Raw genomic sequence first — 27,230 nt, 5'->3', positions numbered from 1 at the left:
CAAAATTAAGTAGTGAAATATCCTACTTTAAACAGTGTTTACAAAAATGTCTAATAAAAATTTTACTTATCTGATTTCACAACATTAAAATGTTCTAAATTGTATAGGGATGTAATTAGATAAAACTGGAATTATTTAAAGGTACTAACTGTCTGAGCAGTCATTTTTCTTTATGAAACAGTACTACTGAAAGTGAAATATATTAGTTATTATGTTATAAAAATGAATATGCAGAAAGAATATTTAGCTAGTAATAAAGGAATTTTAATGATAGACAATAAAATATGTTGTTTTTTTTTGAGTAGATTATTTTGTTTTGAAAATTTGATCATTGACTTTATCTTACATTATAATTAAGAAGGTGGAATTTTGAAATTTAAAAATACAAAATTTCCATGTCCACTGTTTTGTAGAAAATATCTGATTAAACATAAATACCAAATTTAATAAAAACACTACAGCATGTTTCTAAATTATGAATTTCAGTCAAAAACAAGCCAAAATAGTGAAAAATAAGTGTACATGTACAATAAGTGTATAACTGTATATAGTTTTTATGAACTTGTGTCTTTTTTATTGTTTTTAGGAACAAGTTTCCAAAATATTGAATGAGCTTTTTTATATGATCAATACATTACATTTTATATGGTTAATGTGGAAATTTTTAAGTAAAAGCTAATATAATTATAATTTTATTATTTCTATTTATTTTAATTAAATATAAACTGTTATGAAGTAATAAATTTTATTACCTGTCTACTTAGAATTGATAATGCAGACAACTTGGCTTCACAGTTTTCTAAACTAGGAGTTTTAAAAGCAATTATTGTAGGTTTATTTCTCATATATCTAAAACTTTGAGCTAATGACTTATTTTGTGGACTTAAATATGCAAGTCCCAATGACTGCAATCTAGCACGACGCATCTGGCATTCATCAAAACTTTTTTCTGATTCTGATCTCATGTACTCTCTTAATCTGAAAATAATTAAATGAATGAATAAGTAGATATTACAGATTAAAATACATACAACTTTAATGTTCACAAACAAATTCTTTTAATATAAATTATATCTGTAGGACAATAAATACTTAGAAAAAGTATTAAACTGTTATGTATATTCAGTTGTTATTGTAATCATGTCATAAATATATTGAAATAAAAAAAGTAAAATGAAGCAGTAAAATTTATTACCAATGCAGAGAAGTAAGTTTAGTTTGAATGCATATTATAATAATATAATACCTGTGACAACCATGTGATCATTGTAAACAAAATAAATGTTACCATTGTAAAGTAATAGCCCAGTCAAATTAGACACAAAATGGCCAATCAAGAGAAATAAATGCTAGAATTTTGAAAATTGGCACATTTGTTCCTTGTTACCAAAGATTAAAGAAAATAAAAAGCCCTGGTAGGGGGGGGGTGAGCTTGAGGAGTGCTTTTAAAGGTGACTTTTTTTAGTTTTTCACTCATATCAAGTTATCACTCATAGTGAAAAATTGAAGCTGACAAAATTTCCTACAGAAATGTTTCTATGAATCTTTTTACCTAGGACCAATAGTTTTGAAGGTATGAGCTTCAGATGTTTTCATATTTACTCAGGACTAGGGTTTATTTCATTTTCCTTTGTTTTAAACACCTACATTCATACATAATAAGGAGATGAACAGTGGCCAGGGGGAGGGGGTTAGCCAGGTATTCCCCCAAGGCAGCTGCTTGAGGGGAGAGTTGATGGGCTGGTTTGGGTCTCAACCCAAACCAGCCCTTTCTAATGAACCCAACATGAGATTGGCTGATATGGGTTTTAATGTAAATGTAATGTTTCCACCATAGGGATGCTAGTGTTGGCATAATAAGTTAAGCTGCAATAGTAATAAAAAGCTGTTTCCACTTATAATTTTGTCATTTGGCGACACTTTTGCTATCTATGTCGGCATGCTAGAAGGTGCCTCATAGCGGGTCCATTAGTATTAAGTTTATGGGTTGAGGGGACATTTTTTTGTTCTTCCTGACCAGCCTCGGCCCAAGAAGGATGAAGAAGAGAAAGGAGCAGAATAAGGACTCGCCTACCTACCTACTGTGCATGCCTTGTCACGTATCAAAACAGTAAAAGTGGGAAAAGAAGAGAAACTGATAACAGATAACATTCTCAAGCTCGACATAAAATGTGATCGATAGTTGCATTACGTTAAGTGGAGTACAGGGTCAACTTTCTCCGTTGTCTTCAACCAGTATGAGACTTACATAAAGAGACAATATGGTGAATGCTGCACTGTTGTGTTTGATGACTACACAGACACTGTCCATAGCACAAAACATGCTGGGACGGTTCAGCAAGAACACTTCCTTGGTAATGAGAAGAACAAGGCAAAGTTCATCAGTATGCTATCTTAGAAAATGATCACCGAGGGATTGAAGTGAGACAGGCTGATGCCGACACAATGATTGTGCGGTGTGGAGTAGAAAAAGCAGCATCCAACAAAAATGTAGCTGTCGTAGGCGAAGATGTAGATTTGCTGGTCTTGTTGACAGCATTAGCTCCACCAGAAACCAACATTTTGTTCATCAAACCAGAGAGAGGGAAAGTGGAAAGCAGAACATATTTCTTCTTGGAGTTGCAAAAACTTGACTTCGCCAGAAGCATCCTGTTCATTCACGGCACTACCTCATCATTTTCAGGAAAGGCAAATCAATGATATCAGATTTTTCAGCAGGGACAGCAGCCTCAAAGCCATATTCAGCGTGTTGTACGAGTCCTAATCAACACCACAGGAGGTCACTGAAATGGTAAGCGCTTGTTCCTTGCGTTGTACCATGCTCGCAAACAAGATCTCAACACCCACCAGATACTTGGCTTTCCTCAATTCAACCTCTAAGGTCAAGCCAGACCTAATGTCCTTGCCACCCACAAGAGTCTCTGCCCAGCAGCACTCTTACAGAGTGTATCTACAAGTTTAAAACTGGTTGGGCAACCAGCTAGGTACCAATTACGAATTGGGATTGGGCAAAGGACGGTATGAAAATCTTCGACCCTTTACAACCATGGAACCTGCTGTCCCTCCCACCATCCCAAGCACAATTTTTCTAATTGTATGACAGGCTGTGAGGTGAGTTGTGGGTGTCACAAGGTGGGAATCTATTGCAAAACAGTGTGTGGGAACTGCGAGGGAGCCTGCAAAAGAGGATCTGGAAAGGAGTAAAAATTATGGATGTTAAAGAAAACGAGAGGTATTAAGAATTTTATTGACCTTGACACTTAAAGACAAAAAGAGAAGGAAATTTTTCTGGGATATAGTAAAAAGGAATCAAATATGGAGACAAACTATATGATGGTAGTGGTGATATGATTACATCAAGCACAAAATGGCGATCTTTTAGGCCGAGTGGTAGCATCTTGCCTTTCATTCGGAGATCACAGTTCAAATCCCTGTCAAGCGTGGCATTTTTCATATGCTACAAAATCCAATTTCCACATTACACATATAATCTTCAAAGCTTCTGTGTAATTTCATCAACCAAAAAATAAAATTAAATAAATTCTTTCAAGAAGATATTGCAAAAAAATTCTAGATCTCTCTCTTAACCCAATTAATTAGAAGTTTCTTTGAATGTAAAACCTTATTAACCTTAGCTGAATTTTTTATTATACAGGTTTTAAATATTAAACAATCAGATTTAAAAATCTAAAATAAATAATCTACTGTCAATTAATGTCTTGGAAAGATAAAAATGGATATAAAAAATTTATAAGATAATGAAGCATAGAACAATCTACACTCCTACAATTTTATATTACCAATAAACATGGTAAACTACTCACGCTAATAATCTTTCTCTTTTCTTCATTCGATTGTCCATATCTGGCATAGAAAGTGATTTAGAAAGAGGAGTTTTACTTGTCAGTAATAACATATGCAAGTTTTTATTTTGTGTTCCTTTACGTACTCCTCCAGGCAAACTGGCCACATCTGTTACACATAAGAAGTATTAATTAATAGTTTGAATATTAATTATTGTTACAAATATCTGTTAATTAGAAAAGATGCATTTCACAAAAAAAATATTTGTCTTCACTTAAAGAATTTTAATTTAATCAAAGATAAATAAAGTACTAGCATAAACATTAATCAAAGTAAATAACTTTTTATTTAATATCGTTTTATTTATAGTCGCATCAACAATAAAGTCATCAGCAACTGGAGCGATACTGTAAATGTATTGGTAAATATGTAGTCTTGAACAGACTCAGATTGATCATTACTGTGATGTGTGGTTAATTGAACCCCAACCACCAAAGAACACTGGTATCCATGATCTGGTATTCAATTCAAATAAAAGCAACTGCCAAGTAGCTTTTTTTCATTACTCAGAAACAGTTCATTATTCAGAAATAATTCATTATTATAATTTTTAATACTATACTTATTTAAAAACTGTGAAACTAATTTATAATCACATGACTTTTTCAGTAATATTTTACTGAATAACATCATCTAATGATAAGAAAAAAGCAGTCTGACTGTGGCTGATGCCTTTGTGATGACATACACCAAATCACTTTTTATCTGACTTTTAATATCCTGTTTAACAAATTACAAGTACAACAATAAAAATTTGTTGTTCAAATTATAAAAAGTTTTGTTTTGTACAAGTTATGGAGTTGTTGGCTACTTTTATATATATCATGGTTAAATTTTTTTTTCATCATTTATTTATAGTTGCATCAATGATAATAGTCATTAGCGACTTAAATATAACTACATGATCATAAATAATTAAACAATAAACACCAAACACAATAAATTAGAAAAAGAATAATAAATTTTATTCACAATAGTTTCAAAAACAAAATTTTGCTAAATGTAAAACTAGAGCATAAAACAGTGTAGGAGTATAAGTAGAATTTTAAACCAATTGTAACAAATCTGTAAGTGCAAAAATAATCTATATTTATAAAATATCATTAAAAGATTTATATTATTGTTTATTTATGTTTTAACAATAATATAGTCATTTGATTCAAACCAAGCAGAATTAACAAAAATCTCACCATGAAAACACCTCATTCTAAAATTAATATCTATTAAATAATTTCAAAATAACTATTTTTAAGCAAAGAAAAGATTTCTTTTATAGTAATTAATAATTACTTTTATGTAAAATAAAACAGTGAGATGCAAATGAATATTACATAAACACAAATTATCTTTGTAAAAACCAAACATCCAAAAGTTTTTAAAAAATGGGGAAAAAATCTTTAATTATGGTTAAAAAAAGTGTGGCCATTAAATACAAAAAAAAACTTATGTTACACTAAAACTGTGAAATTGTAATTACAATAGAACAATGTTGTACACAAAATAATTTATTGCATAATATTTTAGATAGAAAAAAAAAGTTGAATTAATATTAATAGTTTTTCATGTTACGACTTGTATCAAATTGTGTTTTTTTGCAGTAAGAGATTTTAAAATATGCTTCATAAATATTTTTGTATTATTAAAATTAATTTATTATAGTTTATTTAAAATTACATTTAATATTAAATATATTTTTTTTTAATAAATCCTACCACTTGTAGATGAATTCTGTACGGATATGTCACTGTCAGTTGATCCATGCAAATCTTCACTATAAAATGTTTCATTTGTATAACCAGATGGCTCTCTTTTAAATAAAACCATTTTGCCTCTTTGATTTCCTAGAATATCTCTTCCTGAAAATCTCCTTGATATTGATCTAGAATTTAAAAAAAATAATGTTATAGTGTATGTACTTAATATAGAGCATTTCCCCTAATATGAAGTATTAGTAATTTAATCTGTGTTAACTAAAAATTGTATACATTTTTACTGATACTCTGCTAAGTTGTAGGGCTTTTGAATTTCATAATAAAAACTGGAATAAGAGAATTGAGATATATCTTTTGGTGTTCATTATAGACAAGTTAATAAAAAAAAGTTATATTGATTAATAAGTAGTTTTTGTTTAATAAATTATGTATTCCACTAAATTATTAACTAAAATTAATATAACATTTTGTTATGTGTGTAAGATTATTTTACTTTTATTCTTTGTACTTCCTAATCTTTTTAAAGAATTTCCTAAAAAATAACAAAAAAAAACTTTTGAGGAATCTTCCTCAAAATAACAGAAATAATTAACAATATCTGATATTAAAGAATAGGTTAATAACTGATCATTTATTATAATAAAGCTGTTCAACAGTGTATCGGTAAACAGAACACATTATTATTTTATTATTCATTTTGCTTATAATTTAAATAAAACCATTAAAAGATTCCAGCACATATTTTTATATTACCATATCACACAACTCTAGTACAACACACTATTTATATTATGTTGCAATTGGCAACTCTCAGGTTAGTGTTAGAAATACTAGAATGTTATCATTATCTGTGTTTTTCTCAATAGTGAGATATCCTTTGTGGTCTTGTGTTTTTTAATGTAGTCTATTTTCAAAATATAAAGTTTTCATCGTAAATCTTGTAAAAATTCACCAGATAAGGTTTCTTATGCTTGTGGACATTTTGTATTAAAGTCACACCATGCATTTATAGCAAATGAAGTGAAAAAAGGTATTTTTATATTTTGGTTGTAAAATTGGGATCAAGATAAAATGGGGCTTTTCATGTTTGTTGTTTAAGTTGTAATGTGGTTAGTTCAGTGAATGAAAGGCAACAGAAACTTTATATTATTTTCTTTCTATATGGTGTGGTGTGAGCCTATCTGTCATTTTGAACATTGCTACTTTTGTCTTAGATGTGTTTCTAAGGATATACAAAAAAAAGGATAAAACTGAATATCCATAAATTATTTGTTACAAATTATTTGAAAGTGATACCACCAGAACCAAATCTGTCATTGAAGTGGGATGATATTAACATTTCAGAGCTTAGTGACATGATGATACACAAATTGATGAAAATATAAATCTTCTTGAGAACATCAATCACAACAATCTAAAATCACTTACAGTTCTCAGTTATGCATTGAACCCTATCTTATCTATTAAAATTAACAATTTGGTGTGTAACTTGAACCTATCAAAACAGCAGGCTGAACTTCTCCAGAGTAGAGTATGTGGAGATGAATAAGGATTACATGCTCAAAAAACAGAAATTCTGCTTTCTCAATGTTTTATAAAATGAAAAGTAATTTTTATGAATGTTTTAATATCAATGGATTATTGTCTGAACTAGAAATAGTTAAAAAACCTATCAAGTTGCACCATTTTAATCATTCATCTAAACATAGCCTAATAGCAGATTTATTCTACAATCGACACAAACACTACCTACATCACATGCTTATTCAATTTCAATGAAAGAATTGTTTGATGATGTGATTGTCTTTCTAAGTGGAATTAAATAAAATTTTATTTGGCAAGTTTTTGAGGATTTAAAGATCATAAATATATTAATGGGCCTTCAAGGTAGGTTTACAAAATATTGCTATTTTTTAAGTTTATTTAATAGCAAGGCAACACAGCAGCATTTTGTAAACAAAAAAAGAATGGCAACAAGCACTTCTTATGAACAAGGTGTTCAAAATATTTCTTTCACTACATATATTAAATCTAAGATGATTCTTCTTCCTCCAATTTATATCAATTTAGGATCGATGAAATATTTTGTAAAGGCTAAGGAAACTTTTCCTATAATTAAGTGAGGCCAAGCTTAAAGAGGAATTTATTGGGCCTGATATTAAAAAAGTGATTTGTAAACCTGCTTTTGAAGGAAAATTCAACCAAAAGGAATTAGTAGCATAGAAATTGTTTGTAAAGGTGGTGAAAGGAGTTTTAGACAACAAAAAAAGATGAAAAACTACAAAACCACAGGAAGCTTCTTAAATTCTATTAAACCTAATTTATTTTCAAAAAATCTTGACACAGATAGTAATGAACAAGAAAAGAGATGACAGTAGGACCATGAAGACTTGATATCAAGGTCCCTGGGTCCCAGGGACCCATCATTTTTATTTAATGAAACAAGTGTTCCAGTATAACATTGACATATTTTTATGACATGTACACTGTTGTTTACAACAACAAAAGAACTACACGTGCTACAGCTATTTTTGAGATTATTTAAAAAAAATGTTGTGCTTATAAAAAAATGTTACAAAAAAAGTATTTTTTTATTAACCATTGTAATTAAATCATTATTAAATAAATGTAATTACATTTTAACAAATTAGTTATTAAAGAAAAAAAACATGAGGTCCATGTTGGGAGGAAATCCACTTAAGGGTTAGCTGTTGCCAGTTGAATGAAGTGTTACTTTATGTGTAATACAGAGCTTATATAAAGAACTCCAGAAATTAAATTGAATTGTACATACCTTTTATGTACATTAAACTTGTTTATTACTTTTGTTACTATTTAATTTAGCACTTCTATTATGATCTATACACGCTTAATTTTTTAAATGTTAACTTGTAGAAGAAATATTTTTAGCAATAAATTAATACCATGTAAGAGGTACGTACGCTTGAAGTCGTTTGATGCCTCCTTTGTTTTCTGATGAATTGCCATTGGTAGAAACCATAGGTACTCTCTGTGTACCAGGAAGCTCTTGGTCAATGTTATGGAGTTTTTCTTGTTCTTTCTCAAAGTAACTGTACAATCGATTAGTCCATTCACCAACCCCTCTAATGTGGAGCCACATATAACCTAAAAACATCACATAATTATAATGTATATTTAAAGGAATTTTAGGGTTTAATTTAAAATTTCAGTGTTTTACTTAAAAAAATTATACTCCTTTGTCTGCATATTCTTATTTTGTGCAATATTAGTTTATTATATTCATAACAAACAATATTTAAGGAAGAATGTCGATTTAAAAGTTTAAAATTTATCTTTTCTTTAAATTTTTATTTTATTTTAAAGTATTAAACCACTTCATAATATATCAAGAGTACAATGTTACATATTCTTGAACAAAAGTAAAAAGAGAAAGCACATGAACAATGCTATTAACGTACTTCTGAAATTAAACTTTTGTGACCGTTTTATTACTTTAAAAACATATGAATTAGTATATTTCAAATAAACTAATTCTTTTATAATTAGTTACATACAATTAATTTTATTGAACAAGAAATTTTCCAAATAATAAATACTACTGTAAAAAAGACCAATTGCACACCAAATTAACTATCAGATTAATTACTTATTTATCAAAAATAAATTTATGTTATATATTTTACTCAACTTCTACTTCATTACTAATGGTTCATAATCTAATAATAAAAGCAATAAAAAATATTTAAATGGTAATAATAAAAATAATAATAATTATTATTATTTATTTATTTGGTACAACAGAACAGCTACTTAAGCCTTGGTATGTCTTAAGCATTTGTATATTGTATATGGAACACAAGGTACATACAAATATTGTTAACATATACACACAATAACAAGTTAACTTATATTCAAGTAACAATATGAATAGTACATGTGAACTATTACTATAAGTTGCAGCTTGTCTAAGTATCCATGCAACTTCATTCTTCAATTTTGATGCATATCTTCAAGTATCATCTTCCTAAACTCATTAGATCTTGAATCAAATACATCAACATCATTTCCTCTGCATAAGTCATTAAAAACTTGAACACATTTTTCTAGTGGGCTCAATTGATCAACCAGTGTCTTCATGAACAAACCAGTCTCATCTCACATTCATATTTGGTACTCTAATTCCTATTTTCGATAAGTCAATATAAATTTGTCCATTAAGATCCTTATATGCAAACATCATATCATACATTGCTCTTCTCTTTTCCAGGTTTAAGATGTTTAAACGCTGACAATCATCCTTGTATGACATCTCTGTTGTACAAAACTTGATAGCACACAGCTGATAACAACCTTTTCTAGACTGCTTCTTCTTTATCACTAGTATAGTCTCAATTGTAATTCCATATTGTGGAACAATATTCGAGTAAAGGTCTAACAATAGTATTATACAACCTTAGTATTGTATCTGCTGTATGAATTCTTCCAACCCATGGAATCAATCCCAAATTCTTTCTGGCCTTTGAAACAATACAGTCAATGTAACCACTAAACAACAGCTTTGAATCAAAAGGCACTCCTAGGTCACGTATGCTGGTCTCTCTACTGATGTTATTACCAGCTATATTATAGCCATAATGTATGGTCATTGTCTTTCCTGAAAATTTTACTACAACTGTTTTATCGAGGTTCAATGGCATTTTATTGGCAATTGACCTTTCATTTATCCAGTCATTATCTGTTGCAACAACTATGACTCTGCAGCATTGTTCACATTGCTGTATATGTTAATGTCATCAGCAAACATCAATATATTTTTGTTAATATTTCTGGTTATACCATTAATAAATAGTATAAAAAAACAACAGTCCCAAATTGGACTTGCGGGACTCCAGAGGTAACATCATACTTATCTGGTACAGATAAGCATGTTACCACAGCCAACAAACTTCCCCTAACAAATTCCCCAGTCACCTTAACTTTGAACTTTCTCCCATTAAAGTAAAACCTTACCCACTTTAACATCCTTCCAGCAATACCGTTTACAAAAAATTTTCTTATAAGGATGCTGTGTGGAACTGAATCAAACCCTTACGAAAATCAAAGTAAACTGTATCCACTTGTCTTCTATTCTTCACTGAAGGGGTAGCAAAAGATAGCAGTTCATTCAAGTTAGAAGTAGTTAATGTTTTCTTCATAAATCCATGTTGTCTTCTATCGACACTTCCCCTAAGTGTATTGTATAGATCCTTGTGGACAATCTTCTCAAACATTTTAGATGCGATACGCAGCACCGATACAGGTTTATAATTGCCTACATTGTGTAAATCATCCTTCTTAAGAACAGGAGAAACTGCAGCAAGTTTCCAGCATTCTGTAAAAATGTCATCTCTCAAACTCTTGTTAAATATGTGAGTGAGAACCAGAGAAATCAATCCCCATAAACCCATAAATATATATAAGGTGAAATATTATCATAACCGGCAGCAGCATGAAGCTTAATAATATAATAATAATAAACATTATTTTTGTAAAATTTTTTTTTATATTACTACTATAATTCAGTAATAATATTCATTAAGTTATATTTTTTAACCCTTATTGCTGATGTGAGGTGCATGGGATTCCCATCCCTCACAGTAGTATCTCCTGCTTTCAGCGTAATCTTAAAAATCTTCCTGTGGTTTTTTATAATTTCTGTTTAACATACTTGTGTGGCTTCAGTCCTTTGTGATATAACGTTGCATTAAATTTAGTATTTTGTTCATAAATCCCTTTTTCTTGCAGTTTCAACATCTGTGAGACCTCATGTCTAATGTTGCATTTCAACATTGTAAATTTTTTACATTTTTAAATCATTTTTGTTTTTAATTATTTACTAATATTATTTAAGATGTCTAATAATCAATGCCCATCAAAAATTAATTTGTAATATGTAAATTCTGGAAAAAAATGACAATTTGATCGAATATCTTAGACAACATTGTGGTTGTTTTTGCTCAGATAATGAAGACTTGAATATATTGTAAGTGATCACGATACAGATTCAATGTAATGTATTCAAGTGAAAAGGAAGAACAAGATTTACCCATCATCAATGGTATGATTCATCAGAGTACTTTATGGTAGAAATAGTTTCAAATGATTTGCTGCTGAACCCAACAGAAACATTTCAATTTCTGTTTGTAGTACATTGAAATTAGTATCAATTAGTTATACTTTCAGAAAAATAAATGAAATTGGGTCTAGTAGCTATAGCTTTCAGTTTAATTTTTAATAAAAATCTGGGTATTTAATAAAAATCAAGGTAATGCTATATATTAACTATAGTTACCTACTGAGATTAACTAAGTATTCTAAGCAGAATATTAACATTAAGTATTCTGAGTAGAAGATTGAACTTAAGTCCTGTACTGTAACCAAAATTATCGGTTTACTTGTTTAAACTATGATTTTTAAATCTAACAAAGGAAACATTAATAAAAAATCTTATAAACGACATGTGAATTTGCACAAACAAAAAAACTTTATGTTATTGGTGAAATTATTCTGAGCAGAAGATTGAACTTAAATCCTGTACTGTAACAAAAATTATCAGTTTACTTGTTTAAACTATGATTTTTAAATCTAACAAAGAATACATCAGTTCAATTTTATGCAGTTAATAGTACTGTAAGAGACATTTTAAAAAATGCATGTGGTAAAAGATTTTACTTGCTTCTGAACTGTCTGTGATTTGACAGTGCAGAAGACCAAGATATTATCAATGTCTGTCTACCTTGAGAGTTATGGATGTCAATTGCTTATATTTGTGGAACTCAGGTCAACATACAAATTGAAGCCAATAATGAATCAAGAGAATTTTTTTACTTTACCCAACAAAGAAAATAAGAGAAAAACAAGGTACTTGTGTTATGAATGCAAAATCCTGTATGTTAAAAGTATACAAAAATGAATAATAATTGTGCCACATACGTTGCAGTAATATTTATTTTCATAAAAATAAATTATTTTAAAAAGAGTAATGACTGTAAAAGAGTAAAATATGAAGTAAGTTTTTGTTTTGTTTTTATGTTTGAAATAATGTAGGTTTAAAGACAAATGCTTATATGAATATAAATATTATTATAGTTGTATAATAGCACATACAAACTGACAAAAAACAATTAAATATATTTATTTTTCCAACTTGTTTTTCAGCTACTGCTTGCTGGGTATGAGTATATGTGTATAGGTAAATGTAATTACTACTACTTGCTTACAAGACCTGGCATAGCTCAGGTATAGTGCAATGTAAGTCTAAATGTACCAGTAAACTTGTAGTCTGAAATTGACTCAGGTCATCCACTCCTGAGACGTGTGGTTAATTGAAACCCGACCACCAGACAACACTGGTATCCACAGTCTAGTATTCAAATCCATCCATAAAAAAGTAATTTTCTTTACAAGAAATGTATGAAGACTACTAATAAAATTTCAAAAATGGGAAATTTGAATTTTTAAAAGAGTTTATCCGATTAAAAAAATATCCCATGTACCACGACAATAGATATGCACAAAATTTTTATGTCAGTAATTATGTCTGTTTGGTTCTATTTTTGGACTGTTTTTTTTAATATAATTTTTTTTTGTAAATTACTATAAATATTTTTTTCTGCAAACTGATGCAGTCTTTAATATATATATATATATATATATATATATAAATATGTACATCTTTCTAGATGGAGCAATAAAAACTGGCCATTATACTTATACTTGCATCTACAGTATGAGTTGGATCAATTTTCTCCTTAGTACTTCAAAATACTATTGAAGACAAGCTCACTGATAGAGTCACCAGTGGGTGACTATCAGTGAGCTTGTTCACAAATTTTGTTGCTGGATTTGTTAAGAGGCCTCAGTTAGTGAGATACATATCAAGTATAACTAAGCTGCTACTTCTTTTAAAATTTACATTTTATGTAATTCATTACAGTTCAATTTACTTGTTATTTTTTCAGAAAATAATCCTCTTACAAATCAAGGTAATGGTACATTTCAGAAGGTAACTCTTTATAGTTACCTACTGAAATTAATTAAGTATTAAATAAGTTATCTATTAGACTGAAATTATTGTTGAGATATCAAATAATGTTATATACCTTCTTGTTCAGGTGCTGAACTTATAGTAAACGGATGCCATTCATATTTTGCAATTCTTGGAATATTCACAAAAACATAGTCACCAGGATGATAATCAAACTGAGGTGGTCTCTTGATAACAAGATGTGTAACACGTGATGGTAACAATAATCCTGAACTTATGTATGTTTTCCCTCGGTCAGATCTCATTAAAGAGAATCTTAAGATTCGTTCTATTAAGTAAACAACACCTGGTACAACAAACCATTTCCAAAAATTTGGTCCATGTACAAGCACTAATAACCAAAATGGTAAGTATAACAAATGAGTCCAATAGAATATCTGTAAAATAAAATTGATAAACTCATATAAAAATAATATTTGTTTCATTATATTAGGAACCTTACTTTTATATTCCATTTTTAAATTTAAGCAGTTTGGCAGCTCTATGGTCAGTAGTCATTGCTATAAGCCAACAGCAAACAGGGAATCTGAACCTGCAAATATTTAACTTCAGTGACTTGAGGGAACTGGCTTATTAAATGTAACTTGACTACTGGCGTTTATCCTTCTTCCTTAAGTTTTCAGAATGCTACTCCATGAGAGTTTTATGTACTTAAAACAAATTTTAAGGAATGTAGTTTAACATCATAGCCCACAATCCTTTTTACTTCTTTGTATGAAGTAAAGGAAGTATTAAGATTGCAAAAAATTTCGGTTTTCATATTTCAACGGAAATATTTATTTTGACCATCCCTGAATCCACTTTGACAAGTATCGGCGTGACATCTGTACATACGTACGTACGTATGTATCAATAACGTATGCATAACTCAAAAACAATTAGTCGTAGAAGGTTGAAATTTTGTATTTCGAACTGTCGTAACATCCAGTTGTGCACTTCCCCTTTTGATTGCAATCGACTGAACCAAAAGTATCTAAAGAAGCCCAAAATACAAAAAAAAATGTGGATTTGGACTTTTACTTAAATGCAGTAATAAGCCCTCATTGAGAGCTTTTCAATGATATATCATAAGTAGTACTTATTTTAATTGATTCCAGAGTTATAGCCAAATAAAATTTTAATTACTGAAATATTTGGATCTTACAAGAGTAGCACATCAATTCAAATCCGACTTCATCTCATTTTTATATTTTAACATAAATATATTGATTTATTAATAATTATTTACCTCTCATTGTAAAAAAAATTACAATAAATAATAATTCAATAATAACAATAAAAAAGAAACTATGAAAAAATATTAGAATGAAATAAAATTTTATGTACTTTTCATTTAAAAAAAAAATGTGTATACGTAATTTAATAAGTATACAAGGAAATCATGTGGTATCCACATCAAATTTTTTTCTTATATAAGTATAATAAAACTATACTTTTTAAAAATCATGAATACTGGAACTGTTTCAGGAGAAACTGATTTAAAGTAAAGTCAGGAAGCTAGTTCCAGAGACAGAAAAAATAAATATGTAAAACTGATAAAAGTAATTCTGCAACAATAAATGATTACTGTATATTTATTATTCAGTAAGTAAATTTAGTTGCTGAAGCCCCTGCTGTTAATGTTTAAATGCATTACTCTAACATCAAGTAGTTTGATACATTTGATAGATTAGACTGAATGCTGGTTACTAAAAGAGAGAATGAAAAGGCAGTTTACCTGCTGTGAGTATTAAAACTTGCAGAAGGTTATATAGCTTGTAATTAAACATCCTATGAGAGTATGTTAACCCTAGAAAATAAATATATCTTAAATTTTAAAATGTGATTCATATTGCTCTGCCTTGCCACTCTTCCTGACAATTAATAAACTTGTTTAATCTCAGTCTGCTCAATGCTGACAGATGTGTGAGACGGAGCATATTTCTTAATTTTTTACTGTTGAAAGTGAATTTGCCAAGGGTTATTTTTCATTTCATCAGCTTTACAATTGCTATTTTATTCTATTAATGGTTATTGCATAATGGAGATAAAGGTCAACTTAGCTATGTCAACATGCATAATAAACTACCCATTATAAATACACAAAAGATTTGTAATAATTGATTTCTGTAACACAATGATAGGAGTAGTTTACACTGTACAGAAAATTTTAACATAATTATATGCTGCTGAAACGCAAAATAATAATGGCCACTTTATATTGTTTTAAATTATTAATATTATTTTTATAAATTTGTTAGGGATGTAGGATGTAGAGGGTATACTGAAATGAAACGACTAGCACTAGATAGAGAATCTTGGAGAGCTGCATCAAACCAGTCATATGACTGAAGACAAAAAAAAAAAATAAATTTCAATGAATATAAATGGAAAGTACGGTTAAAATAGAAAAAAAGATTTGTCTCATGAAGACACTCACACTTATTTAGTGAAGAAATTTAACCAGGCTACTTCATTAATCCATTGCTGATATTTTTAATTTGATTGTACTTACTAAAAAGACTCCTCTAAGAGCAGTCAGCAGTACTTGCAGACTTTATCAGCTTACTGATAATGATGTGATGGATATCATTTATTAATGATAATGTAAAAAACTTGTTTTGTAGAAATAAATCACAAGAAATGATCTGTAAACTGCATTTACACACTTTAACTGTCCAGTTATTTTTGAAAATTGATTTTTGTTGCGGGATTTGTTAAGAGGCCTCAGTTAGTGAGGTAATATCGAGTATAATTAAGCTGCTACTTCTTTTAAAATTTACAATTTATGTAATTCATTACAGTTCAATGAACTGTAATAAATTATAGAAAATTATAACTGGTAATTTTTATCAATGAATTGATAAAAATCAGAGTAAATTTAAAATTGATTTTGTCATTTTTGGAGCTTTATTTTTATCAAATTTCTTGTTTTTATATAATTTGGATAGCTTTAATTTTAATGTAATTTATTCCAGACATTTTTTTCTTTGGTTAAACTTTATAGTTTCTTCTTTAGAAGTTTGGCTGGGAGATATATTTTGTGTAATGTTCACTGCTTGTTTTACACTCAAAATTTAACTGTTTTGGTAATATTTTGATATAATATCTTAAAGTAATCTGAGATATACTCATCCTTACCCAAATACTTATTAAGATTTATTTTAATATTTATAAAGCTGTGTATGAGTAAGAGATAACTACGTACATTTTTTACTGTTTATATATTCTGAAGAAAAAAATAAATATTTTGCATTTATTTTATAGTCAACTAGAACTGATTAATAAAAACTGTAATACTCACCAATCATAGAATGTTGATCATCAACTCAAATAAGATTAAAAAAAAATACATTGAATTCATTTAAGACAAGCTTAAGACATAATAAAAAACAAAATATAAAATGATAGTAATTCAGCTAAATAAGCGATCTGAAAGTACAAATAAAACTGTTCCCAATAAAAAAAAAATTATCAATGGCAGTATGTACCATTAGTAAGAATTACATTTTAACTGTAAAATATGTAAAAAAATAACAATAATGCGTAATGAAGAGTTATTTCAGGGTAATTTAGACATTCCTGAAGAATAATACTTTTTAAATGAAAATTCTAAAACTAGGCAGTAGTAGGAATATCTAAAATAAAAACACATTACAGCTGAAATTATAAAAATATGCCATAAAATAAAATATAATTTGGAAATAATTTACAACTTTAGTATTTAATCTCAGCAGGTGAGAAAGTGGAGTTTAAATCCGTAGATGAGTTTAAATCCATCAGTAGATGAGTTTTTTATAACTTTAATAATGTATATGTTTTAATAATCCAGTCATCTCATTATAATACTTAATCAATTTGTTTTTTTTCTTTTTAACTAGGAAACTGCAAATTTAAGTGCAACAAGAAAGGTTGAATTTTTTTATTAAAAGAGCATAATTCTTCCTTGTAAGAAACTCCCCTTCCTAATGTTATTTAGACATTTTAAAAAATTAACTTCAAATTTAAATGAACTAATCCAACACCTAGTTTTTTATTTATATTTTTATGATAATCTAGTATAAAATAAATAAAAATAATTATAAAAATTTTATTTAACAATATTTACCTCAAAACAACCTCCACGACGTACGAATGCTTGTGAACAAATGAACATGATAGTCAAAATAATAATAAGAGCAATACCAGTTGGATTAGCATAACCACCAAAAAAACCAAATAATCCAGGTTTACTTGTAAGAAGCCACTCATAAATTGTATAACCATTTGCATTTAACCAAGGATCATTAACTACTATTAAACCTATTAAGAAAATTGATAAATTAATTTTACTGCAACAAATACACAAATAATTTTACTCTAAATTTAAATATCATCAATCGGTTATTAGTTACATCTAATTACATATTACAGCCATACAATAAATTTAAGAATGTTTTTATCAATCTTCAATAGATTATAAGTTTTAATTAATACCTCGGCCACCATCATTTCTTCTCTCAATTCATATCATGTTTTAGTAATGTTTCATAATCTATAATGTTTCTGATATCTGTAATTTTAAATAGTTTACAAACTGTTAAATGAATATGTTTTATTCAATGTAAAGTCAGAAATAAGAGAACAGCAGCTAGTTCATATATTTCCCATGACAAATGCAAAAAATCAAGGAATCTTTGTTTAGAATTGTAGATAGATGTATCACAAATAGTAAAAATTCCTATTGAGATGTTAAATTAATACAACATATTTGTGCTACTGGATCTATGTTCAACCCTCTTTCTCATGTAAAAGTAAGGAGAGAAACATTCACTTATGTAGTTCTTGAACAGTAATGTTCAAGAAATATGATTTTAATAATGCTGCAATTTTAAAATTGTGTGTTTAAAAAAAATCTGGTAAAATGCATAATATTTTTTGGAAACTTTTTTGATTTTTGATTTTTTTTTTTGAAGATATTGAGTGTGATGTCAAATGAATGATGCTAAAAAATATGAATATAAAACATACATATTATTACTAATTTGCAACTACTGAGTGACAGACCTCCAAAAAAAAAAAACAACATAAAAATATATATTCTGGGCTCAATTTCCTTCACTGCCAGCTGTAAAAATGATAAAATATTTATAACTGTGTTCAGTTAGTATCAAAAAGGTAGTAGAACAGGAATTATTTTACTTTTTTAAGAGTAGCCATTGAACATTTAATTTGTATAAAGTAATTACAATTTGGCTAATAAAGTAGAAAAAATGAAACAAAACATGATATAAATCCTTCTCTGTTATCTTTTATGCTTTATGATTCTATTTCTCATAGTATTAATCTAAATATTTAATAAACATATTTTAAAAAGTCTGTTGTATATTTTTTTATTTTAATTAAATATGATTTTAGTAAAAACAAAAGCCAGATTGATTAAGAATTCCAAGGCCCTCTTTTCTCAGTAAAAAGCAGTAATCAACCCATCTAATTAGAGAACCAAAAATGTGCGTGGCATTTATTAATGGAACAAAAAAACATTGTATTTTTATTTCACCTACTGATCTTCCATTCATCTTTATTGCATAAGGCATCTCAGTTATTTACAACATCCCAGTTAGCATATAATATGTAGTAGTTAACAGCCATAAAAATAGAAAGAATATATTTAATAGAAAGAATGAATAAATCAGTAAACATATATCCTTTACAAAAAACAAAACAACTTATATAAATCTAAATAATACATAAGTTACAAAGTAAAAAAATACAACTAAAACTTTCAGTCAATACATCTAACAAGTAAACAGGTGTACTAATAAATGCATCATCAAAGAAATTATGATAAACAGAATAAATTAAATGAATACATTCTTTAGTTCAATTTTGTAAATGCTATAGAAATAAATGAAGTGAGGTTACTAGCAATGAAATTTATAGATGGAGTATCTGTATACATGTGATTTAACCACAGGACAAAAGTAACCACTACTGGTGGAGTAATCATGGGATGCATATTAAGGCATTCAGTGAGGCATTGGTGGTATTTAACATCTATTGGTTTATTAGTGTGTCTTAAAGGAATTATTTGTTTTACCTAGAACATGGATGTTTTTACTTTAAATTATATTTTCTGTTATGAACAATTGTAATTGTAGATTGTTTATTGAACATACTTAATTGTGTATTTTTTTTAGAAATGTGATGATACTAAAATTACATTTAATTTTATCATTAGTTACTAACAGTTTAATTTATCTCCATTGTGGAATGATAGTATCTCTGCTTTTTTTTTGTGTAAGGTTCTGTATATAAATTCCTCTGAGGCATGGTAATTTTCAGATGTCACAAGTATTCTGTATTAGATTCTTATACACTGAGTTCATGTAATGCATCATAAAAAATGCAAATGCTGTAATATGTTTTATTGTAAATTTTATGAACCTTACTTATTATTTAACAAATTTAATTATTATACTCAACATCTGTGGTTACTTAAACAAAAATTATTTTATATTTATTATAGCAAATTCTAATAAAGTAAAAAAAATAAATAATAATTTTAGCATAATTAATTATTTTTCATCTACTAATCCTACAGGTTGATATAAGAGAATGCTAATAGATTAAAAATATAGATCAAGTTTTTATTAATACATGATTATCTTTGAATAATACATTTATTTGTGTGCGCTTGGAACTCCTTCGATACAAAATCTTCTGGCTTCAAGTATGACAATGTAAAACTACTCTATAGTACACTAAATCCTCACAATTAATTTAATGGAAAAAATATATATAACATATCTATTTATTTCTGAAACACGTTCAGATCATTTTTAATAGTAACATTTAATAATTTTCAATTAAGGAATATTATTTTAAAAACAGGAAAGACTTACTAAAATTTAATAAATGCATGATTGTATGGAATACACTATAGATGAAAATTAAAACTCCAGTTAATTTATGAAAATAAATGTGCTGATCTAATGGTAGAATGCTACTAAATCCTCGTGTTCTAAGAAATGTTATACTGTGTCGTAACATCAACACTAAGACGAACATACAGTTGAAGTTGAGACATTGACCTGCAAAAAATCAATACTATTATTTATTTTTCATTGAATGTCATTTTTTTTCATTGTACGTTAATTTTTCATTATGTCTTTCCTTTACAATAATTTTAAGAAACATTACCATATTCTGCTCTATTATAAAAAATGATTTCATTTGTTTCATCTAAGTTAATAAATTCCTTTTTACTAACCATCTTTTTTACATATTTAGATGTTTACTAATAACAAAGAAATAATAGAAATCTTTTACTCAAGATCTAATCAATGACAGGAACTTCAAAGTAGAAACCTGAACATTTTATTCCAGGTTTTTAATACTTCCCAATAACTCTTGTAAATTTATTCAGCTATTGGCAATTGGTTTCTATCATCAGCAGTAAGATGTTACTACAGCTGTTCAGGATGACTGCAGGATCTAGTTCTGATTCATTTTATTAGTTACTTTAAACTGTATTTGAATACTCAATTATCAAGTGGTTTGGGCTTAATGCTGTTCAACTAGTGAGTTCCAATAAGTATAAAACACATAATCTATAATTATCCACTTGGGCATGTGGCAAAATTTTATAAAGAGGAGATTTGTTTGCAAAGCTCTAAGGAAGGTCATCATGTTGATAGTTGTCCTGTTAAAAGGAGGGTGACTCACCAATTTGTGTAAACTGTTCAATTTAGAAAGCCGGCTAGACACAATAGTAAGTCGAGTGATTGTCCCACGTACAAGCGATCACGGGACTAATTCATTAGTCAAATTGACAAATAGTTGTTTGGAATTTCAGTTGTGAGTTGTCTTGTTTGTTTTAATTTATATTTTTCCTTAGTCTTGTAGGTTTTATTTGTTTATGTTGATATTTTTGTTGTTCTCTTTTAGTGTTCTTTCTTTTACAGAGCTTTCTTTTGTGTTTTGTTTGTTGGTCAGATTTTGGTTATATTAAGTAAGTTATGTTGTTGTGTTTTCTTTAATGTTCTGTTGTTGTTGTTCATATTTTTGGTTTTTACTTTTGTTTTATTTCATACCATGTTCTGTTCTTCTCAATTTACGTTTGCTTCTCAGTTTTGGTAATAGGTTCAGTATTCATCTGTATGGGCTCAGCACTCTGTGTTGGACTCATTCTGCCATTGATTGGGTAACTTTCAGCTCAATCAGATGGTCTTGTTTAAGACTTGTATAATGTCTGTAGGATCTGTTTAAGAGTAGTACACCAATGGGAATGTGTCACATGTGGTATTCGCATCAGTGGTGTTCTGACTGAGGCAAGATGAAATATGTCTTGAGGCCTTAAAGATGATCTCCGGTAAAGCCTCTAAAGGCAAGGTATAGAAGGGGTGGTGTGGGGATTGGATCCATCACAAGGGTGTCTTCCCCTTTGGGGTCAGTCCAAAAATGTTTTTTAAATCTGAAATAATTCAACATTTGCATTTTGGTTTAATTCAAATCTCCAGATCTTCACATTTATAAATGTGTAAATTTATAGTTTTCTTCAAAGTGTATCAATCCCTACAAAAAAATTGATGCTTGTTTTTGTGTATTTTTAAAAACATTATAGAAGTTCTCAAAACTATAAATACTAACATATCTAACACTATGAATAATATGACTCATAGAGATATAATTTTATAACTGAAACAAATTTTGCCTACAATGTATATAACTTACCACAAGCTCTTGCAAAAATAACATAATAATTAGAAGCACGATATTGTATTGCTCTTGATACAAAAAGTCCAACGTTAACAGCAAGAAATAAACCAAGAAATATTAGGTATACATAATTATTCTTCATATATGGTCGTGATAATTGATATGGTTTTAGAGCTAATAGTTTTCCAAATACTGATGCTGGAGGTGGACTTGGCTTTGGTGGGACAAGCCATCTGTCAATACTGAAAAAAAAAAAAAATCAATAAATATTATATTCAAATAATTTGTTTTATTATGAGCTTTCTTTCATAATTATAATATACTCCACATATGCAGACACATCGAATGCTATATGTCTAAAAGGAGAGTGTCTCGATGTTGATATTCTCATTTGTTAGTGAATTAAATTATTTCAACAGATTTATTTAAAAATTTTTTAAATTGTTTATTTAAAATCTAGTTTCCTTTAGTTTTAATGGAAAAATATATGAGATTGACTGCATGCCTTTTGAAGACTTTTTGCCTTTTATTTTTTGAAAAAATATATGAATTAAAATGTATGACAAAAATTTAAATACTTGATCAGAATTTTTGGTTGAATAAGGGTTGTTTTTTTTCAATTTACAAATTTTCTGATAAATTTTAAGAATCTGTAAGTATACACTTGCTCAGATTTGTATATACTTAAAAATAGTTGGAACATAAACAAAAACAAGAAAAATTTCCTTTTTTAGAAAAAAAGATAACTAACAACAAAAATAAAGGTTAGCAAAAAAATTATTGGTAATTGTCTGTTGCTTTACTCTATCTATCCCAAGTTATGTTGTGGTAGTGGTAGAGAAGGTTAACTCTTGTATTACTATGAAGAGGTAGAAAGTTTAAGCAAAGGCCTATTGGTATTTTAATGCAAATGGCCCCTTTCTACTGAGATCTAGGTGCTATGCTGTTATTAGGTTTTAATTAACAATGCACTTCAGCCTTAGATCCAAAGTTGTTATAAGTTATCATAGATGAGTAAGTTACTGTTTGAACAAAAACACAGTGATGCATACAGGACATGATCAGTAAAGTTGTAAAATATAGCAGCATATTTCCAAAATATCTACAAATAATCTGTCACTCTCTTTGTTATGGCTATGATGAATGTAAAGGATGCGAGTTCCAAAGGTATCAACTTAATTTTGTTTTTCTGAGAGTAATGTTGTTCACAATTCAGTTACTTCCGTGTCTAAAATGAAACATGATTAAAAATAATTAAACAAAACATTATTTATCCACAAAATTATGTATTGGATTACAAAACATTTCACTTATGATTTAAACTGTTAAAACCAAACGGTTTCAAGCAGAAAGTTAGGTTAGTAAAACTATTCCTACCTATCTGTTCAACAAATTCCTGTAGCAATAAGAAAGATAAAGGGAACCCAATAGAGATAAAAACAATTTAATATTTTATATTATGTTAATATTAAATATTTAATTTAATAATATTGGAATGCACTAATTACACTGGTCAATATAAAATTTGGAACTGAAAAGAGAGTAGGTGCTCTATCTAGTATTTTATATGTTGAATATGAATGTGTATTCTGAAACAACCCATCATGTAATGTTCTTAAGTTACAACCCTCTTAAATTTGTTTGTTCCATCATTCGTGTAACAAACAATGCAAATACATTAGTACGTCTATATGTTTGCTTAATCACATCTGATTTATATTGTGATGCATGCTGTGGACCTACATTTGATACATAACAGTCAAATGATGTCATTTCATGTCAAGCCAGACATGTCAGTGAGTCAAGTAATGAATAATTCAATATGATGAAATTTTCTTCAGTATGAGTTCAACTTTTGGTATGACTTGCTGTGTTCTTTAGTTGTGGTAGTGGTTTTATCATAAACATATTATAAAGATTGTTTCATAAGTGATGCCTTAAATTTAGCAAAAGATTTTTATGACAGAACGACTTTTGGTATTATTTTATTGAACATCAAGACTTGTTAAGTTGTCTGTGTGTGTATGTGTTTCGTGCTGTTTTATTGCGCCCCTTGGTGAAACAATTTTATGAAGTATTTTTAGTAATTAAGTATTTATAAATTAAATCTTAATTATTTTTATAATTAAGTAAGTATTTCTGAAATATTTCAGTTTACTTTCATTCATTAAAATGTTTTGAATTTTACAATGAATAAAAATTGGGCTTGTAAAGAATCTCCAAAAATTTTCCATTACATTTGCTCAAATGTTTTTCTGTTACGTTTGCGTATTCTGTTACGTATTCACCACTAAAAGTCAATGAAAAGCAGTATCGAATTGTTGAAAATGCTTACAAACATTATTTAGACTGTCCCTTGGGAAACCAAGGTAAATCCTGGGCTTCACATGTAGCATGCATCAAGTGCTACATTATAACCCAATGGTTAAAAGGAAAAAAGAGCACGTGCATTTTGGCTTACCTATGATTTGGTGAGAACCTACTAACCATTATGACAACTGCTATTTTTGCGTAACAAATGTTACTGGTTTCAATTCAAATAGTATAAGCAGTATTGTGTTCCCAAATGTTGGTACAGCTATGAGTCCAGTACTTCATGGTATTAATTTACCAATACCGAATGCTCCAAATTCTTGGAAAGAAATTCATGATTTCCCAGAAGCCTCAACCAGTGAATTCTCAACTTCAATAGATATTAATCACATTCCAGAAGAATTAAATACTGAACCTCACCTCATCATACAAGAAGAACTGAGGAACCTAATTCGTGAGTTGTATTTTTTAAAACAACATGCAGAACTTCTAGGTTCACGTGTTAAAGAATGGAATTTGTTAAACAAGAATGCTAAAATTTCAGTGTATAGAAATCGAAATGAAAATTTACTGAAATACTTTAAAAGAGATGTTTTAATTTATTCTTGCCATAACGTTAGGGGGCTAATGTCTGAATTGGGCATTGAATGTATTATTCATGATTAGTGTTTATTATAGACTCATTAAAAAGAAGCTTAAAGGCAGTGTTGTTGCATACCTCAAATAAGTTTTCTTCTGTACTGGTAGCACATGCTGTAGGACTGAAAGAAACATATGAAAGAATTTCAAAAATATTTAAAGTTATAAGTATAATAAATTCTCATGGCAAATTATTGCTGACCTGAAAGTGATATGGCTTCTTCTTGGCGTGTTTTTCTGTTTAGCCTCTGGAACCACTCTAAGGTATTACTTCAGAGGATGAATGAGGATGATATCTATGAATGTGAATGATGTGTAGTCTTGTACAGTCTCAGGTTGACCATTCTTGAGATGTGTGGTAAATTGAAATCCAACTATCAAAGAACACCGGTATTCTCGATCTAGTATTAAAATGCGTATAAAAGTAACTGTCTTTATTAGGATTTGAAACTTAGAACTTTCAACTTTGAAATCAGCTGATTTCCGATGACGAGTTCACCACTAGACCAACCCAGTGGGTTTTCTTCTCGGTCTCCGGAGTAGCTTTACAAAATATATGTGTTTCTTGTGTTTGTGGGATAGTCAGGCTACAAATAAACACTACACTGTTAAAGACTTGCCAAAAAGAAATCAGTTTTCCCCTTGAAAGAAAGGAAAATTTTGTCAATATTCCCCTTGTCAAAGCAGATCGTATTACTTTACCACCTCTACACATAAAACTGAGCCTGATGAAGAATTTCGTAAAAACATCAGATAAGGATGGAGACAGTTTTAAATATTTAGCTGAGGTTTTTTCACAGTTAATTGAAGCCAACTTAAAAGGGGGAATATTCATTGGGATACAAATAAGAAAATTAATTTGTGAAAATATATTTGACAGCAAACTGAATCAATCCTGAAGAACTAGCAGAATGGAAGTCATTCCAAGAAATCGTTATAGGTTTTCTTGGAAACAAAAAACCTGAAAACCATTATCACCTTATAAATTAATTCTTAGTGAACAACAAATATGTAGGCAGCAGAGTGTCATTGAAAATTCATTTTTCACATTCTTTTTCCTTTAAACTTTAAATTGACTTTTTTCCTTTAAACTTGGGTGACATCAGCAATGAACAAGGAGAAAGGTTACACCCAAGATATATTGCTGATGGAAAAACATTATCAAGGCAGATGGGATAAATCTATGATGAGTGACTACTGCTGGGTGATAAAAAGAGAAGACTTCACCAAACCCAAAAGGAAAATAAGAAAAAAGAAATTAAGATAAATGTAAATGTCTGTAAAATAAATGTAGGAAATTTAATCATAATTATTATTATTTTTTTTGTATTCTGTTATTAAAGAACTTTCTCAATATTTTAAAGCGTCATAACTAAAAATTTAAGGGTGGTGAAAAATGGTTTCATTTTAAGATTTAGCATAAAAAATATATTCTAATTCATCTACTTTTATATCAGTTCCAAATTATTATTTTTTGACCTATGTTATTTCCATTGAGCCCAAGGAAAAATAGTCTGCCAGTTTTTAATTAATATTTGTTTATTACTTCTAAAAATAAATAGGCTAAAGAAGTAACAGACTTATATAGTAATACAGGTACAAAAATAGTTATATGTAGCCTTCATATAGTTGCACCTTATTTTAAAAAATAAAAGTTAAGAGTATTATGTATGTGTTATGGTTAATTTTATTTACTATTACAAATTGGAACATGCATGTGTACATAATGAAAAAGTTGATACGAATGAAATATTACATGAAAAGTTCAGTAAAGAAAGAAGTAAACTTGAAACCAGCTGATCAAAAATTAGTTTGCTGATTACTGAACAGCCAGTTAGTTAATAACTTATTTTTGTAAGGAACATAGAAATTATATTTTATGAAATATGAAAAATATGCGTGTGCTTTTTGATAGCAGTTTTTCTTTAAAAATCACAACATAGATTTTTTAATTA

General features: G+C 28.6%; 1 protein-coding gene across 1 annotated transcript in view; it reads right to left on the bottom strand.

Moving 5' to 3' along the window:
- Nox (NADPH oxidase) overlaps window positions 1–27,230 on the bottom strand; it is a 705,004-nt gene that overhangs the window by 17,054 nt on the left and 660,720 nt on the right. Inside the window, exons 9-16 of the mRNA XM_075361037.1 lie at window positions 22,339–22,565; window positions 20,508–20,696; window positions 17,732–17,925; window positions 13,700–14,021; window positions 8,519–8,702; window positions 5,577–5,743; window positions 3,825–3,972; window positions 753–978 (exon numbers count right to left, since the gene is read on the bottom strand). Of these exons, the coding sequence (XP_075217152.1) occupies window positions 753–978; window positions 3,825–3,972; window positions 5,577–5,743; window positions 8,519–8,702; window positions 13,700–14,021; window positions 17,732–17,925; window positions 20,508–20,696; window positions 22,339–22,565 (1,657 nt within the window). The remainder of the gene's footprint in view (window positions 1–752; window positions 979–3,824; window positions 3,973–5,576; window positions 5,744–8,518; window positions 8,703–13,699; window positions 14,022–17,731; window positions 17,926–20,507; window positions 20,697–22,338; window positions 22,566–27,230) is intronic.

This window comes from Lycorma delicatula, chromosome 3 (genome assembly GCF_047948215.1).
Source record: "Lycorma delicatula isolate Av1 chromosome 3, ASM4794821v1, whole genome shotgun sequence".
In the NCBI taxonomy this organism is placed as follows: Eukaryota; Metazoa; Arthropoda; class Insecta; order Hemiptera; family Fulgoridae; genus Lycorma; species Lycorma delicatula.
Note: the sequence above shows the minus strand (reverse complement) of the source record. Positions and strands in the feature narration are given on the sequence as shown.